At 41.6% G+C, this 19,022-nt stretch overlaps 1 protein-coding gene across 2 annotated transcripts in view; it reads right to left on the bottom strand.

Moving 5' to 3' along the window:
- The window catches only part of camkk1a (calcium/calmodulin-dependent protein kinase kinase 1, alpha a), a 44,965-nt gene that overhangs the window by 21,578 nt on the left and 4,365 nt on the right, over positions 1 to 19,022 (bottom strand). For both annotated transcript variants that reach the window (XM_086130242.1, XM_086130243.1), the window contains exons 2-4: positions 4,528 to 4,973; positions 2,392 to 2,439; positions 1,150 to 1,203 (exon numbers count right to left, since the gene is read on the bottom strand). In XM_086130242.1, coding sequence (XP_085986368.1) covers positions 1,150 to 1,203; positions 2,392 to 2,439; positions 4,528 to 4,914 — 489 coding nt within the window. In that variant the 5' untranslated portion in view covers positions 4,915 to 4,973. The remainder of the gene's footprint in view (positions 1 to 1,149; positions 1,204 to 2,391; positions 2,440 to 4,527; positions 4,974 to 19,022) is intronic.

Raw genomic sequence — 19,022 nt, 5'->3', positions numbered from 1 at the left:
TCTATCGAAAACTAACCCGTTTTTATGATAGTATTGCGTTATTGAGACCTTCACCTATGATGAAAGAAAGAAAACAAAAAGCTAATGCTGACAGAAAGTTTGCGACTGCAAAAGTAACTTCTGGCATCTTATAAGTAGTGGTGAGATCACATTTAAAGGACGGATGGATTACGTGCAGCCTGGTGGTCGAGAGTTTCGAGAGTCTGTCTCACAGTTCTGAGTTTTAGGGTTTGTGATTCAGCTCCGTGTTGTTGTTTTTTTTTTTCTCCAGATCCTCCAGCCTTCTCACACGTTCCAAAAACATGCATTAATTGAACATTCTGAATTGTCCATTGGTGACAATGTTTTGTTGTGAACATTAACCGTGGAGGAAAATCTCTCAAAAGGTGTAAACCTGACATTGAGTGGGCGTCGGCCAATTTATTATTATTTTTTTTTATGCAATTCAAATGACCAGGGAACAGAATCAACCTTTTACATCTGCCATTATTCATCTGCTCCACTCTTGATTCCTGTCACTGTTATTTAGGATTATACTCCGATGTCATTGGCAAACCAATTCAGGGTGCCCCCCTCCTCCCACCTCCCACCTACTGTCTGAAGACATCTGGGATAGGCTCCAGCCCGCCCGCGACCCTTGTGAGAATAAGCGGATTAGAAAATGCATGGATGGATACTCAGATGTCCCCGGAGACAAGCTGCAGTAACCCACAATCTGTCCCAAGAGGCTACCATTTCTGTCACACTCAACAATCAGTGTCAGCAGTGAATGGTTCGAAAAATAAGAATGCTTTTTTTTTTTAAAAGACATCTCCAAACAAAAAAAAAAACACTCCTCCTCATGAACATTTTACTGAAAACACAGTTCACCTTTTTTTTTTCCATTTATCCAGCATTTTTTTTCCCCCCAGCATTAGAACCACATGTAGGTGCTCGGGTTAGGCAGTGGGCGTAAAAAGCACAGACATGCATTGTCTGGCAAATTGGTTTCCACCAAGTAAAGAAAACCGAGAAGAATATATCATTTAAAAACTACTGGTGATGAAAAAAGCAAAACTTAGACATGTGTGGAATAACTGTGGTGGAGAAAAAATATCCAGTATATATAATTTACTGGTTGCTAACTGGTAAATAAGTTTGCCGACTTACATAATGTTTGTCATCATCCTCATTGTATGCAAGTTTGACCACACCATAGGAACCCTGCAAAACAAAAAATAAAGATGCAGTTGTCAAGGCAGGTTTTACCCCCATAGTTTGCTGTTCATTAATGAAAACAAATTCAGACATCCAAGAAGGCTGCACTGAATCTTTTCAAAACCAACGTTTTTGGCCTGTACAGCTTCACCACTCCAGGATCTCTACTTACTGTGCTACTTTCGGTTGGGTCGTCTGCCTGGAGTATCTCTGTCACAGCGCTGCTTTTAAAGTAAACCAAACATGTGGAAGACAGGTTGCATGCTTTATGTCTTTAACTAACTGACACTATAATTATTTGTGTATTATTCCGACCAATTTTCCAAAAAGCAGACAAAATGAGCCGAAATTGCTGCAAGCAATGTATGTCGGGCATTCACTGATAGTTTTTTTTCCAACATTCGTAACAAATATATGGTCATCCTCTTCTTAAAGGTTTAATCATAAAATACATGCATTAAAAAATAGGTGTCAAACTCAAGGCCCGGGGGCCAGATCTGGCCCGCCACATCATTTTATGTGGCCCGCAAAGGCAAATCAAACATGTCAACTTCCATGATGCTTGCTAAAATCTCTACCAAAATTTAAAATTCTCACATGTAATAAATAAGAGACATACTGTAAGCATTTTTTTGGAACCAACCCCCTCAGTACAGTAACTTAAACAATAGTTGAAATAAACCATTATTATTGCCTTTTTTATATGGTTTCGGTCATAACGGCCCGCCAAGGGAAACGGTATCTAAAATGTGGCCCATGACAAAAACGACTTTGACACCCCTGCATTAAAAGGTCATATGTCTCTGTCAAAGATAATGTGTTTCTAATGTTTTGTCCCTTTTAATGCAAAAACAGATCACGACAGAAACATATGGTTAAGGGCATCGCTGACAGCACCAAAACTGACCGTATTTAATCGAGAATATTTACACAGCTACAAATTTATATTGCACTATATTAACCCTTTCATGTATCCTGTAACCTGATAACATGGTAAGCTGTCCACTGGAGTAACCGCTGTCCCTGAAAGGGTTAAAATCAATGAGCCTCAACATTTGAACAGTTGTTCTAATTCCTTCCCCCATCACGGGATAAATGAAGTTTGTTTTCATTGTATAGTGTGCACACGTGCCGTGAAAAGCCGCAAATTCACAGTGAAACAGGGAAGCGCCATTCACACTCCGCCAAACTCACCTTTCCAATTTCACTCTTCAACTTATACTGGTTCAACTGGATACAATCCTGCAGGGGTAAAAATTAGGACAGGAAAGTGGGAGAGTAGAAACATAATCAATAATCAATACTAACGCACACAGGCTAAGAAAAAAAAAAAGGAACAAAGATACAGAATCAACACGCTGCTGTTGGTTTCCAAAGTTGATTTCTTTTGCCGGCTAGTCGATGGTGCAGTCAGTAGTTGGTGTTTACTATCTGCAAGTCCATTAGAGTGGTATTGCTTTGAAAGGCTGCTTTGCGGTACCATAGCAACCACCGTCACTACAGATCAGTGTCAGCCAGCCAGTGGAGGAGAGCAAACGACAGAACGGTCAGAGGCTTTGGACACACACACACACACACACACACACACACACACACACACACACACACACACACACACACACACACACACACACACGGCAAAGCAAGTGAGTGCTGAAATTGTAGGATCAAGAGATGGATCCCCAGTAAAAATGGATGGACGAGAGTTGGTAGGTGGCGGTGGCTAGAGCCGGAGCACCGCCTGAGGCTTGTGTTCCAAGGCTGAGAGCAGGGGAAGAACATTTTGTCGATGGTGCAAAAACAGACGGGAATAGCATGACAAAAAAAATAAAAAATAAAATACAGCAGCAGCTCATGAAGCAGGTTATATAAGGTTTTGCTTGCAGGGCTAACAACCCCCCCCCCCCCCCCGGAAAAATAAAAATCACAGCTGGGATGAGGATTTTGTGTTGGAGATTGCTGACTACCGTGATAGAGTGTGGGCAGGGATGAGAACGAGAGTTCGAAAGAAGAGTTTAGTATGGTCAAGTATATTAACAGGTGAAACTCTGGGTTGCTTTGGTTCAGAGGCATCAGGGGAAAAAAGGTTTGTTTTTTGGTTTGTTTGTTTTTTTCATTTTATGTTTAAAAACAAAATACTGTTGTCATCATGGAGGTTTTGTTTAATTGGGTTGTTGATAAGCAACAACAATTCACTATAAATCAGTTAGACAAGGAAAAGAAAAAAAAATTCATCATTTTCGACAGTGCAATTTGTGCTATCAATGACAACGCTAAATTTGCATATTCAAGCCAAATTGGAAATTAAAAAAAAAAAAAAAACTTCACGTCGGGGAGACTGATGCAATTATTCTACGATTGTAACTACCTCAGTGCTTAGCCTGCCAGTTTTGGACTGCTAGCAATGCTTTGATTGGTTTGTGCAAAATAATGAGATGACAAAATAGGGCAGTGGATTTAAAAAAAAGCGGGAAAAACTCACCTAAACTAAATAGTTTGTGACAGAAATACAGGGAGACTGGAATAGTCACAGAAAGGCAATGAAGTTGACGTCGTCGGAATTGTATTGGTTGATTGGTAGGTGCACTTCAGGTTCATCCTGAAATTTTACCCTTCAGATGAATATTCCGAACTTATTTTCTGTGTAGTAGTCATTAAAATAAAAGAGTATAGCATTTTAATATTTTTATAAAACATTGTTGATGACACAGTATTGAAATGAAGAATTAGTCCGTGACCAAAACAAACAAAAAACCCCCCCCATACATATTGTATAAGCTCAAAAGTGGTGCTGCTCATAAAAATATTGGTGAGCTCTCAAATGAGCACCAGAGGTTTCGGTTTCTCTCCCTCTCTCTCTCTCTCTCTCTCTCATGGTTGTTTTTGAACAATTAGTCGTGCAGCGCTGCAGCCTCCTCTGCTGAACTCCCCGCTTTAGCATCACAGATCAATGGCTATGCACTTTATGTCTGTGAATCACATTTTTGGCGCGAAACAATGTGCTCGCTTGCCTGCCTGCAATTACGTTAAAAATTACGATCCAGTTTGATAGCACTGTGTCGCCTCGCTGTATGGCGTTTCATGGTTCGTGACCCCCGCTCTATTGTAAATTTTACATAATACTACTCATGGATATTTTCCTTACAAACGTTATGCACACATGAGCAATTCCGTGTTGGTCATCAAAACTTTTTTTGGTGGTTCCGCAAGTCCAAATTTAGTTTTGTGTTTATTTTTTTTCCAATACCAAAAAACAAAAACAAACAAACAAACAAAAACAATAACAACAACAACTCCAGGAAAATGGTCTCTACTTCAATGAATACTCACCTGTGAGTCTGATATGGACACACGTTTCGACTCCACCGTGGGCCTTCGAGCTACCCGAGGAGAGATGTGTGTGTAGCCCCCTCCGCAGGAGTGGTAAGTGCCTCTCTCCTGCAGAGAGAACTTCCTTCCAGTCAACTGAGGACGTGACGGTTGAGTCCTTCTGGGCTGATCCCTGTCCAGCTGAGCACGTCCATTTCTCACAGAACCACCCAGATCTTCTGTGGACATGGCGGCCAGGATGTCTGTGAGACTGCTGCTCTGTTTCTCAGAACTGGACCCCAACCTTTCGATGCCAGGCTCGCTGCTCATCTCCATGGCAGGGGGAGGGAGGTGGACTTGGCGCAGGCGGAGTTGGCGGGAAGCGGAATATTGAGCCTCCACCAGCATCAACGGGAACTGGAGCAGCTGGCGTTCACAGTGTTCTCTGTCTTACAAGAGCTGGAAACCTAGAAGAGGATAGAAAAACATTGTCACTGACTAATTATGCATTTCTTACAAGACAATACTGTATCATCAACAGTGTTTGATAAAAATATTAAAATGCTGTACTCCGACTATTTTATTTTAATGAGTATTACTCAGAAAAAAAGTTAGGAATATTCATCTTAAGGGTACCTGAACCTAAAGTGCACCTACATCCACGAATCAACCAATTCCAACGAAGTCAACTTCATTGCCTTTCTGTGACTCTTCCAGTCTTCCTGTATTTCTGTCACAAACTATTGATGGCACTGTCACATGACGCGAAGCGTAAGAAAACTAAAGAACTGAAAAAAAAACCCAAATCAAAACGCATATTCTGCAATCCGTCTGCTGCTAGGCTCACCTGGAGCACTGTGCATTTTCCCTGTGGGCCACCAGGGGGCGTCTATCTCTCTCTCTCTCTCTCACACACACACACACACATCAGGTATCGACCCGCCCCCCTCCCCCCAGACCCCACACCTAATCCTCACCCCCACGCCACCACTCACTTCCTGGCCGTCAGCCAATCAGTACACTTGGTCGAGACTCAGCGAAGAGTCAGCATTTTGTCCCAAAAATGTAAACTAATTAGCTTTGCTTCACACAGCCAAGACGATGCAGTCAATAGTCAAGATGAATAATGGAGAGAGCAATGTTGGCGCAGAAAAAGGCAAGAATAAGAAAAACAGAGCTATTGAAGTGAATGCGACCAAAGACGCCAAACTCGAATGGTTTCGGAACTCATCCCATGGCCCTGAAGTGCATGCGTCTGATGGAGATGACACAGATGACGTTTTGTTCTATCCATCCATCTATTTTCTGAGGACACCCTGAACCGGTTGCCAACCAATCGCAGGGCACACATAGACAAACTACCGTTCACACTCACACTTAGGGACAATTTAGAGTGTTCAATCAGCCTGCCATGCATGTTTTTTGGAATGTGGGAGGAAACCGGAGTACCCGGAGAAAACCCACGCAGGCACGGGGGAGAACATGCAAACTCCGCAGACACGATAATCCATGTTATCGTTCATTCAAACTGCAAACGCACACAACCACAGAACTCCGAAACAAGAGAAATTTAGATTTGAGATGACTATTATTCAGAATCAGACCATTGTAAAGGCTGTGAACTGACTCATCGAGAGAAAAACAGAGATGTCACATTTTGCTCATTCTAATACAAAGAGGTGACAATCAGTCTTCGCGGGTCCCTCTCCAATGTTGCACCATTCGGACCGTTATAAACGTGTGAGCAATATCGTGCTGCGAGGCGAGTAGCAGCAGCCTTGTAATTATTCTTTTGAGCAGTAATGACATTTCCCTGAAAAGCTAACATCATATTCTCATTTTTGGCCTGTATGTGCAATTTGTTGGATCGAATGGGGCCTGCACAAGATGTGATGTGATTAATGAAATAAAATAATGGTTGATAAATAAATTAACTGTTTTTTTTTTGTTTGTTTTTTTACAAAAGAGTTTTCCGTCTCTCGGAATCCTGCAAAACATTGCAGATTTTCTGTCAGACACTGGTAACAATAATTTCAAATCTAGGGAGTCAGTAAAGGGAATTAACAATCATAATACTTTTTAAATAATGCTTTCGCCATTTAACATTTTCCATTTTGAAAATAAATGATGTTTGGCTGCATCATCGAAATCCAACTACAGTATCTGACAATAAAAGTGTAAATTTTCCCTTTGAATGAGTATGATTGCATGTTTTGTATCAAGATGAGGTTTTAACAAGAAAATCCACATGTCCAATGTCAAAATGGCTTCCTGTGATCTAAAAAAAAAATACAGCAATTGATCCATGAAAGCCAATGAAAGAAAGCCTCATGAGCCACAGTTGACTGTCAAGCGACCATCTTTACACAAGTTTAGCTACCCGAGAAGCAATAACGGTAAAAGCTCCAGAGTGGTTTGGTGGACAAATGACTCCATTAGTGCACCACTTTCACTCTTAGCTAGCTTCTATCACTCTGTGCCAGCGTTCTTTTGCACACACATGGCAAATAAGATCCGAGGCCAAAATAAAAGACAAAAGACTTCATTTTCAAAAGGTCGAGAAATGGGGAACGGGCTATAATAATGCACACAAATCTTCAATTGACAGAGAGCAGAGAGCATTGCCATTACAAACACAGATAAATCCCCCCTCAGCTTTCTATTGCAAGCATTCGACCTTGCAAGCCTCCATAGGCTTATTTATCTTCATTTTTATGAGCAGTCCGTCTTTATTTCACTGTGGGAGATGGGAAGAGCAGACAGTTTCAGTTTCTTGCGCATGAGGGCCGCGGTCGAAAATAATCTCAGCGCGACCGTTCGGAAACTTGAACGTTGCTCAAATTTGTAATTCGGCTGCTCCCTGGACACTCTGGAGGAGGTGGACAACATGAGGATGCTAGCCAAGCTAAAAGCTCTGATGGACAGACCCTCCCACCCCCTCCAGGCCACCCTGACAGCACTGGGAGTTCACTCATTGGGTTATGTGCCTCGGAACATTGATTGATTCAGCCAGAGACTGCTACACCCGTGCTGCAAGAAGGAGAGGTACTGCCGCTCGTTCCTGCCGACTGCTGTCAGGCTATTGAATAGACGCACCTGAAATCCTGGACTCACCCCCACTCACCCATTTTTAATATGCTTATATTTATATTTTATAACTTAGATACTTTTTGTTCTTCTATTTCTCCCTTTCATAATTTTGCTGCTGTAAATTGGGAATTTCTCCATTGTGAGAGACAAATAAAGGTTTTATCTTATCTTATTCAGAATGCACCAAAAACGGCGCTAGGCACCGAGCGCTGCGACTGGGGACACGGCACGTGTGATAACTGATTATTCCAAGCTGATTTGTTGATTCATTGATTAAACAAATCTCAAAATTGTGTGGAGTTGATTTTTAATGAACCGCTTCTTCAAGAAATTTCACCGTCGTGCAGTTCAATGAGGTAATTAAAATGTCAATACAAAAATGGGAGACTGCATTTGTTGACTGTGTGCTTTTGTACGTCGCCATTATAAGATAATATCTCTTTGATAAAGAGAGTGCGATGTTATTTTCGTGGCATTGAGTCACCCAACGTAATTCAAATGATCAGGATCACTATCGAGCTTGTAAAGAGCGTGTCGATCAGCTGATCATTCGAATCATGCGTGTTGGAGTCAGGAGATATGCGTTTCAAATTAAATGCCCGCTTCGTGCAAAAGTAGAGCTTTTAACATTTCTTTTTCCCCCTCCAAAGTCCCCGCTCCCAAGGAGTGCCAGGCCTCGACTTTGCTTCACCTGTCACATTTGATGTGACTCAAAATGTGGCTGGGTCATATAAATCACTGAGCACAAAGAAGCGGGAGTGGGAAATGCTGCACAGCGCGTCGGGGACATCAACTGGCTTCTTTTGATGATGACATCACTACACAAACACATGTGCACGAATACTGTACACCTGCCGAGTGCCCACTCCAACATACAGCACTCCCCACATACACAATACACATGCACAAAGGGATGCATTTGATTCTTTTCTCTCTTTTTCCTCTCTCGCTTTTTTTTTCTGAACGGATTAAATGAGACATTTCATCCCCCGAAACACACAAATAGAAAAACTCCCCTTGCACCCCCCATGTCCTCTTTTGTTGTGCTATCAGTTGGGAGTGATTATGCCTCATCATCTTTGACTGAGATTTTAACGTGACATTTTCGAATGCCATTTTCTTTCAATGAGCACGGGCCCACATCATCTCAGAGGCCTCTGCGGAGACTGAGCGCGCATAAAAATCAGCTCTCAACTATGGTAATGGGAAGCAAAAAAATGGATTTTAAAACAATCAAAGTCAGATAAATGATTTTCACACGGGCGAGAGCTGTGTCGGGTGACAGTCTATTTGAAATACCTCGTCAATGCGCCATTTAAGAAAAAAAATTAGCGCACCAACAATGCGTTATGGGATTGGGAATAAACCGTTTTTGACATCACGGAAAATGTTTTCATAAGCGCAAAAGTTAAAACCAAGGAGAGTTTGGTTGTACAAAAATATACTGATGTAACCATTAAATCATGGGTGTTAAACTCATTTGGGGCGCGGGTCACATTTGAGTTACCATTTCACTTGGAGCGCCGTTATGACTGAAACCATATAAAGAAGTCAACAATAACTGTTGATTCAACTATTGTTTAAGTTACTATCATGAGGGGTTTGGTAACAAGAAAATGCTTCGAATACATCTCATGTGAGAATTAAAAATGTTGGTAGACATTTTAGAAGGGATCATGGAAGTTGACATGTTTGAGCTGCTTTCGCGGGCCACATAAAATTATGTGGCGAGCCACATCTGGCCCCTGGGCCTTGAGTTTGACACATGTGCATTAAATGATTCTCATATAAAAGGACAGACGTTGCATTTGTAGACACAGCGTTGACACTTTATTGGTATGTTTTGAAAGTTCATTCATATTATTCACCCTGATGACACTGATCGACACACATTTCGCTGCCAAGAAAGTTTTAAATTGTTTTGGGGTATTTAGATGTCGCTGAATCTGGAAAAAATTGCTCTAAGTGTGTGTAAACAAATATGCTCAACCACCGCATCGACAACCTGCTCAAGCAATCAAGTGTGTGCGGCTGTTTCGATTCCAATTTTGTTCGCTAAAGCAAATCTGTGCATCCGGACAAATAAAATTATAAATCCGATTGACTTAATTTGCATAATATGTCGGTTTTGAATTAGTAGTTGGCTAACTGACTGTTTTCAAAGAAAATTGCTACTCCCTCACAACCTTTTCATGTACATCAGCAACTCTCTTGAAACCCAAAAACCCTGTATTACATAAGCCTCTCATAGTCCTCAAAAGGAACCAGAAAGATTTTGGTATGTTACAGGGATTTCCTTTTTCTTTCATAGTGATCCGATCTCAACTCTTGAGTACTCGGCAATACAGATACCACGTAACCGATACCACCATGACCATAGATGCTAAATTTCTATTAAACCAATATCAGATAATGTGAAAGAAAGACTTTTTATTTGTTTTTGACTAAAGGTAGAAGAGTCACTCTGCAGTTACAGAACCATGAGTTTTCGTCTTTGTTCAAAAGAAATTGAAGTGCAAAATAATACAGGTTCAACAGTTAACTGTTAAACCCGACGACAAAGACAGAAAAATTTACACTCTGGTTTTTCCAAATCGGACCACAATGATTGATATTCATTATTTTCTATCGAATCAAAATAAGCAAAACAATTAAATATGTTATTGGAATGTAAGCAGTAGCCAAAGAAAACCTACGCAGCTGGAGGGTGAGCATGAAATCTCCACAGAGTCAAACCCCAAAGCTCCAAACTGTGAGGCAGATGTGCTAACCGCTATAAAACTGCGCTACATATTAGGTATTTCTGAAGATGTACAGTATGTAGATGGATGCGTCATGTTTGAATCCCGCTCAGTCTGCTAAAATTAGTTGGATAATCGATGAATTTCTTCCCAACTCCAGAGGAAGTAACATGATACATCCGGTGTTTTCACTTGACACTTTCGAATCTGTTCGTCTGACACAGACTAATCCCTGGAACTCGTTAAATTAATCCACGGGATTAGCGAGCAATTGTACCAGACACCACTCTGTTGTAAATCTGTTCAACACCTCAGCGAGACACGATGACACAAACACAATAAACTCTACATACAGAGATGTCTATGATTTATGAATAAATCTTCCTTAGTAAAAATTTATGAGCCATGGCTGCCACACCTGAGTGTGCCATTAACTCTTCCAGGATTACACTGCAAAGTGTCATGCTGGATGAGCCTATTATTTCTCCTCTACTGACCTTCTTTGGAATCCTTGATATGGTGCTGCACTCACAAGGACAAACCAGATCCCCCTTCCGGTTTTTCCTTCAGGCAAACGTTTGTATCAAGAGAGCTTCACGTCTTTGTTGACATGTCTCATCATATCACCAGTTGAATCCACGTGCTAGACCCTCTGGTTTGAACGTCTATTTTTATAAGGTTGTCGCATTGAATTTCAGGCGCTAAGGTAATCACGCAAAGCCATGGGGCTTGGGAGACAGGGGGCTCAATATCACCACAATGGAAGTCTGCAATGATGAGAACCCACGCAGGGATTATGATGTTGCTACTGGAAATGAGAAAGGATCCTCCCCTTTCAGCATGTAACTCGGTGCCCTCTAAATTCCTCGGAACATCCCGCTGATCCAAAGCTCCTCTCTTCAATATTCAAAACCCGTGACCAGGTGGCCGGATGAGCACGTTGTTTGACTTGCTTCCGGCTGACATTCATTATCTGCTCAACGACCAACTCGATATGCAATGAGATTTGGCTTAAATCAGAAAAGAGACCAAGCTATCGTTTACCCATGAGAGACCGAGCTACGTCGTTTCGGACGGCATTGTACATTGATGTCGCAGGTCATAATGCGACAAAAAGACACTTCCACAGGAGCGCCAAGTTTACACCATCTTTTTTAAACGGTTATTTGCCTCACTCAAACTGCTATTAGCGCTGGCAGTAGTCAAACGTTGTTTCTCAATGAGGCTCATTAGCATGGAAGTGGGCAATTTCTCTGCCAAATATATGCGCGTTACCTCATTTAAATACAGAAATCCCACTGCCACATCGAGACACATTGTGCTTAGTCTCACTTTATGACACATTTCACCGCACGTTGATTAGCCGCTATCGGTTTGATGAATTCTTCCTGGTTAGCACGATGCTAAAGCCACGCAATCCTCGAATGAATTTGGCCCTTGTGAGTGGCAATCGCATACGGTGAAAACCAAGTACAGACAAACACCATCAGTGACGACATCAGGACGAAATACAGTGACGCATATTATCATCTTCTTTTCAATACAAGTTACAATGAGCTTGCTAAATCTACCAGTGTTTCTTTTCTGTACCAACGATACTGAACAAAACTGTCATATAGTGTGACATTATTACTGAAAAAAACAAACAAACAGAAAAAGAGGGTCACACTCAGTTAAATAAAATCTTGAATTTGGTCCCTTGGGCTGATATACACGTCATGACATCATAACGTGATGACGAATCCTACCAAACTGGTGTGTCAGCAGCATGTTACAATATGGCTGCGGTAGGTGGAGCTCCTTCACAAGACATCAAGTGATTCATCAGAGAGCAAATACGGGAGTCAGAGCACTAACCCGTTGCTAAATATTAGATTTTCCTTCTCAAATATTAGCTTTTGGGTGAGAGAACAGATCATTGCGTGGGTAAGACAAGAAACAAATTTCAATGAAATGACAAAGAATCGCTTTGGAGATGGTACGTATTTGATGTGACTTATTGGAAGAGATCAGTGCAACGCCATGTGTGGGATTTCAATACGTGCATAGTATTGATTACAAATGATTACAATTTTACATTCAATTATGGACTTTGCTTTGTGAGCTGTGGCGCCGTTATGCTGGAACAAAAAAAGCTTTCAGCAAACCTTTCGCAAAAACTTGGAAAAAGGGGAGAACCGCCCAAAATTATCTTATTAAATGAAGAATTAAGATTCAACCCAGCGGCCTAGTCAAAACTCTAACTGACAACTCAAAACAACGCCCTCAACAGAGTCAAATTGTGTGTGCTCATCATTTCTTCTCTATACACCGAAGACAGATTAACATCAGAGGAAGACGAAAATGGCCCTTTCACCAAGGGTATAGTTCCCCTTAAAATTGAAGCAGTGTCCTCTTTTTGTAAAGCGGCTAAAATATTGAAGAGAGGCCAGGCGGAGATGATGTAAACGTTCATGTCACGGATGTAGGTCACCAGCAGCAAAAAAGCTCAAAGAGCAGCATGGAGAACCGCCGGGATTTTTCCTGCACTGGGTTTCATCTCAATTTCATTTTGCCTAATGGCGTCATTCAGGCCTTTGGCATCTTTGACTGCATGCAGGCAGGCAGGAACCGGTGCTGATGGAATATGATGTTTACATTCTGATTTGCAGTCCGAGTTGAATGTCAGAAACAAATGTCATTGAGATGTTTAGAATACACGCTTTAAAATCGATATTGTTGACCACATGAAACGTGTTAAATGCCCATTGGTCACTTGAAATATATGTTGTTTTTATTCATTCATTCATTTTCCGATCCGTTTATCCTCACAAGGGTCGCGGGGGGTGCTGGAGCCTATCCCAGCTGTCCTCGGGCAGTAGGCGGGGGACACCCAGAACCGGTTGCCAGCCAATCGCAGGGCACACAGAGACGCGAACAGCCATCCGCGCTCACACTCACACCTAAGGACAATTTTGAGTGCTCAATCAGCCTGCAATGCATGTTTTTGGAATGTGGGAGGAAATCGGAGTACCCGGAGAAAACCCACACAGGCCCGGGGAGAACATGCAAACTCCACACAGGGAGGCTGGAGCCGGAATTGAACCCGGTACCTCTGCACTGTGAGGTCGACGGGCTAACCACTGGACCACCAGGCTGCCCGCTGTTTTTATTAATTATTATTATTATTATTCTTTTGCACATTTCGAAGGTCGGGTGACTAGGAATTCTCGTGTTTTATTAAAACAATGGGGACCATAGTTAAGCAGATTGGCGTAATTAATTATGCTGAAACTAACCTGGGTGCTAGAATAATCAAACAAACTTGGACCTATTTTAATCCAGTCATAAATCCCCATTCAACGATATGTTCTATTTTGATGTAAAAGTGATTGGAATTTTTTTTCATGACACACAACATCACGTAGCTTGTTATGATCGCAGGTTTTGGTCAGGTAAAAATTAGAGGGAACATTGGTCAAGTCTCTGTGATATCCCTCTTCTGACTCCCTTTTTTTCGGCATCACTTGAACAACATTTTCACTGGCTCATTAAGAATCATGACAGCCTTGCTTGTGGATTTGTCCTAAAACAGGTTGGGACGAGGAACAAGGAAACGACAGTAAATTTTAAAAAACAAGTCTTACACAATGCCGTGTTTTGTATAAGAATGGATTCCCTAGCCCGCAAGAAGTATTCCACAAATGAAATGTTACATCAGAATGCCGGGTTGCATAGAACATATTATTGTCAAGAACATTTTTGGGTTGACTTCCCCCTTAAGAGCCTAACCATTATTTTGCATCCCAAAAAACTGAACGCACGACGATTTATTTTTGGGCTTTGACATAACGTCGTGTTTGAAACTGTGTAGTCCGACTGCTGTTCTTTATCCAATCAAACAGCCGACACGTGGGCTGAGAAACTCACTGCGGGGGCGGTTATTATGTAAAGTAGCTGTAATATTACTCCAAAACAGTAGGGTGAAAATTTAGTATGGCTTAATCACAGACGCATTTTCAGAAAGAAGCTTTAATGGGACATATTTTTCTACAATAGAAATAGGGTCCTGTAGACTGCCTGCCCAGTGCCCACCCAACAAGTGTGGAATGAAACAACCAAGTAAATCTTTGGTTCACCGCCCATTTCAGAACGTGTTTGCAAACTAGCCGTTTTGTGACATAGGAGGTACAGTGCTAACACTATCACATCCCATTTCTCCATCCATGACTTTGCAGCTAGGATGGACGGACATCAACGATTTTCACACCAATCTCCCAATGATGTCAAAGCTAAAATGTGCTACAATGGGACCACACATTATCTTTCGTAAACAGTGTGATTGGTATTCACTTGTGAAAATCAGCACATTTGTCAAATGTTGGGTTTAAGTTGACATGGGGGCGGGTGTTCTTCACCACCTGACGTGAAATTCAACGGCAAAATGCTGCCTCCACATGTGAAAATCCAATCGTCAAACATTTTACTGTCTATTTGGGAGTGTGCAAGTCAGGGGTGTCAGACTCGTTTTTGTTGTGGGCGACTGAAACCTTATAATAAAAAGTCAATAATTACAGTTTATTCCACTATGGTTTAAGTTACTGTAATGAGGGGTTTGGTCACAAGAAAATGCTTACAGGATGTCTCTTATTTATTACATATGAGAATTTGAAATTTTAGCAGGCATCATGGAAGTTGACGTGTTTGATTTGCTTTCGAGGGCCACATAAAATGATGTGGCGGGCCAGATCTGGCCCCCGGGCCTTGAGTTTGACACTGGTGGTGTAAGTGCATGTTTAGGATGCTATGATGCTTTGTGGATTTAGAATTTTGAATGTTTTATTAAGACACTTCCAAACATTAATATATACAGGTAGTATCATCCAAAATGCTAATTTGAATTTAATTTAGTCTCATTTGAATATACCTGTGGATACAGAGCACCATAACTTTAACATGCCTTTTCTAATTTCTGCAGTGTGAATCATGATTATAAAGCTGTTGATAGAACAGATGGAGCTCCTTTATGACCCCACAATAGTTTGTAACACAATTGAAACCCATTTGTTATTTGGAGATCATTTTCTCCAATTTAGGTCATTTCAATGACTGCAAGTACTTATCTTTGTCCCCGTAGCCAAAGTGGTATGCTGATGTTACCTTAGCAAAGGCTGAAAAACGATGCAATATTTATTATTAGGACTAGAAACTGAGACGTCAAGATCTTTTATAGGACATACATATTGATTATTCGGGACAACAGTACATTTTGAAAGTACAAAGATAAGATTCATCCTGGCAAGTAAAAAGAATTTCATGCTTCTTCCTCCCCAAATCAATAGAGCTTACAATTCACCACCGTGGTCCAACCTACTCTGAGAAATGTGGAGCGGCGCCACGGTTGGTCGATTCCCCAGATTGGATTTATGAGCCAAAGTAAAAAAAAAAAAAAATTGAATGATTTTCACAAAAGGAGACTGATGATGTCAGGCGGCGCACAATAAGCCCCTACCTTCCAAAGCAACAGCAATTGACCAAAAAAGACAGCTCAGTTTTCATTTAGTTACTGAAGCTGGAGCATCAGAGTTCAAAAAAGTGCTTAAGCAACCAGAAAATATTTTGGGTCAATAGAAAACAATGAAAATAACATTTTTATTAGCTGATTCATCAATATTTAATTGCTAGTAAGGCTGCAGCCATGTAAAGACGAGCTGCGGCTATCTGATAGTTTGGCATTCGGATATCTGACTGAAAATTATATCAAATAATCGGATATTCAGATAAAAATAAAGCATATTTTTGTTTGGTTAAAGAATGATTATGAATACAGAAGACAAACATTTCCACTTAATGGGCGACCAGCCTGTTTTGTTAAAAAGTGATCAGGAGGAACAGCAAATGTGTCAGGCTGTCAGAATCAACGTGTACAAAGTTTTTTGCATCTCTAAAATTGTCTTTGAAAAGCAATCCGACATTTCAAAAAGTAAACGGTGTTATTGGTTTAACATTTAGAAACAATACAAGCTCTGAAAATGACCTCAAAAAACAGGTCAAAGGGGAGACAAAATTGACTTATGAATTCAAGATATCTTCTGCTTATTGTATTCACCCTCAATTGTTAAAAAGAAATTACAGCCCTTTAATTATTCACTAACATTACGTGGTCAATCAAATAACCAAATCATCCAAAATATGAAAAGATGCAAGATCCCAGTCACGGTCTTGTTCCTGATAGTGTCTTTTCTATACCAGCTAATGAGAACACGGAAAGTGCAAATGGGGTCAAGTGCAGGCTAGCACTTAGCTGCGGTTAACAGGAAAGATCTGAGAACCCCCCCCTGAGTCTTTGCTGGTCATGCTTTGAATAATGAAGGCTAACATGCAGATGAGGCAGACTAATGAGGCCTAAAAAATGTCTCTATGTATCCACGCGCTGCGGCATTGTCGTCAACTAAGGAACATAATTGCGTTGATTATGTTGCGTGTCGTGAATCCAGGCTAAGTTTACAAATAGTGTGGCACTATTTACTCAAGTTGTGACCATAAGCACGCTACATTTACCTTCTCGTGCGAGAGCTCCGGGGCTGATGATTTAATTTAAAAACATCACGGAGCTTGGGGAATAAACAAATAATTAATGCAGCTCGGTGCAAGATGCTGGAGGAGTCCTGCTGTTGTGGTCTTCCAAATCATCCTTTAGGGTGCTACAGAGGGCGACCCGGTGGTCCAGTGGTTAGCACGTCAACCTCACAGTGCAGAGGTACCGGGTTCAATTCCAGCAACTCCCGTGTGGAGTTTGCATGTTCTCCCCGGGCTTGCGTGGGTTTTGTCCGGGTACTCCGGTTCCCTCCCGCGTTCCAAAAACATGCATTGCAGGCTGATTGAATACTCTAAAAATTGTCCCTAGGTGTGAGTGTGAGTGCAGATGGTTGTTCGTCTCTGTGTGCCCTGCGATTGGCTGGCAACCAGTTCAGGATGTCCCCCGCCTACTGCCCGAAGACGGCTGGGATAGGCTCCAGCACCCACCCTTGTGAGGATAAAGCGGAACAGAAAAGCTGCCCTTGGTCATGAGGTGGATTACAGTCTGGACTGGTCACAAGTCGTGGCAGGGCAAAAAAATAAAACATTCACACTTACATTTTAACCTATTGTTCATTTTGACTAGAACTTTTCATTAATCTCGCACTGAATACCCAGAGAAAACCCACACAAGCATGGGGAGAACACCCAAACTCCACCTATTTATACTTTACTCTTTCTAATGGCAAAGTTTAATTAAGTGGAGGGAAGCTTCATGATAGACTGGAGAGATAAGCGTGGACTTCAGGAAACATCCTTCGCCACGGCAATCCCTCACACTGACTCTGTAGCCCTGCGGAAACCATTGAGAGGCTCGAGGCCTTCAATGACAGTCTCTCGGGACCTGAAGTTGGAGACCAACATCAACTCCGTCCTGAAAAAGACCCAGGAGAGGATGTACTTCCTGCGGCTTCTCGACAAGCAACGGGCTGCCTCAAGCGCAAAGCTAACTTTGAGCGAAAGAGAATATCCAATCGCCACAGCTACGATCGCTAACACCGAGCACAAACGGAGGGGGAAAAACGGAGGCGTACGTTTCTAAGTGGGGCACAAATAGAGCCACGGAAAAGCACTGAGAAAAGAAATTAGGTTCCACTCATGCTTTAATCAGTAAATATGAACAGCTTTGTTTAAAAAAGCATCATGAACCCCCACACAAAAAATAAATAAATAAATAGAAATAGTCGCGCTACATGTATCAAAGTTGCTCGGATGGAGAGGTGTCCTTGAGCAGCAGTTGGTTGGAAATCGAGACGCCAACACATCATGATTTCGATGTAGGTGTTAGAACCAAGCGATGTTTCCAGAACTTGTCGATTATTTTATCAGTGAGCGGTGCATTACAGGGACTGAAAGGTAGCAGGCCTCCAGCAGACTTACTTTGTAAGATTCCAGCAAGTGAGGTTTGTTTCTACAGAGATGTTGTGTGTCAAAAGAACTTGCTTTGAAAGTTGACGCGGCGGCACACAGAGGTGGGACTTTTTTTTTTCATCTTACAATTGTAATTTGAGAGCTTTTCAGACATGAAATGCATTTTTGTGTCGGAATAAAAAAATGTATAACTGAACACTTCAGACTTGAAAATAACACTTCAGGCAGGCATTACAAGGTTATGTCTAACCTCAGAGGGAAACTATTTCATCAGGGCTGCGATACTGCAAAACCTTCGTAAAAAGGATGTTGTGTAAATGGTTGTTTCCACCACATTTGTGAAAATGAGGACTTTTGCCTTTCACAAAACATAATAATAATAATAATGCCTTTGATTTATACTGTTCAACAATTTTTGGACACTCAGACACTTTTCAAAAGGAGGACAAACAAAGACAACAAAACGGAGACAACAGAGTCAACAGAGTTTTAAAAAATATATGTATACTGTATATATATATTTTTTTTTTCTTCTTTTTTTTTTTAAAGGATTTGAACTTTTCTAGAGTCTGAGTTCCTGATCGGTTGTGACGTTGCGACGAAGGCTCGGTTTCCCCGAAATCCGGCACTCTGTGCGGGTGATGGGTGCGAGGAGAGCCGAGTCAGCAGAGCGGAGGGGCCGGGTGGGACAGGAATGTTGCTATGGGTCGGAGAGGTAGGGAGGGGCCAGGTTCGGAGGAGAGGTTTGTATTGGAT

Source organism: Hippocampus guttulatus, chromosome 15 (genome assembly GCF_054856545.1).
Source record: "Hippocampus guttulatus isolate MCC_2025c chromosome 15, RoL_Hgut_1.0, whole genome shotgun sequence".
Classification (NCBI taxonomy): Eukaryota; Metazoa; Chordata; class Actinopteri; order Syngnathiformes; family Syngnathidae; genus Hippocampus; species Hippocampus guttulatus.
This window is presented reverse-complemented; position numbering and strand designations above follow the sequence as displayed.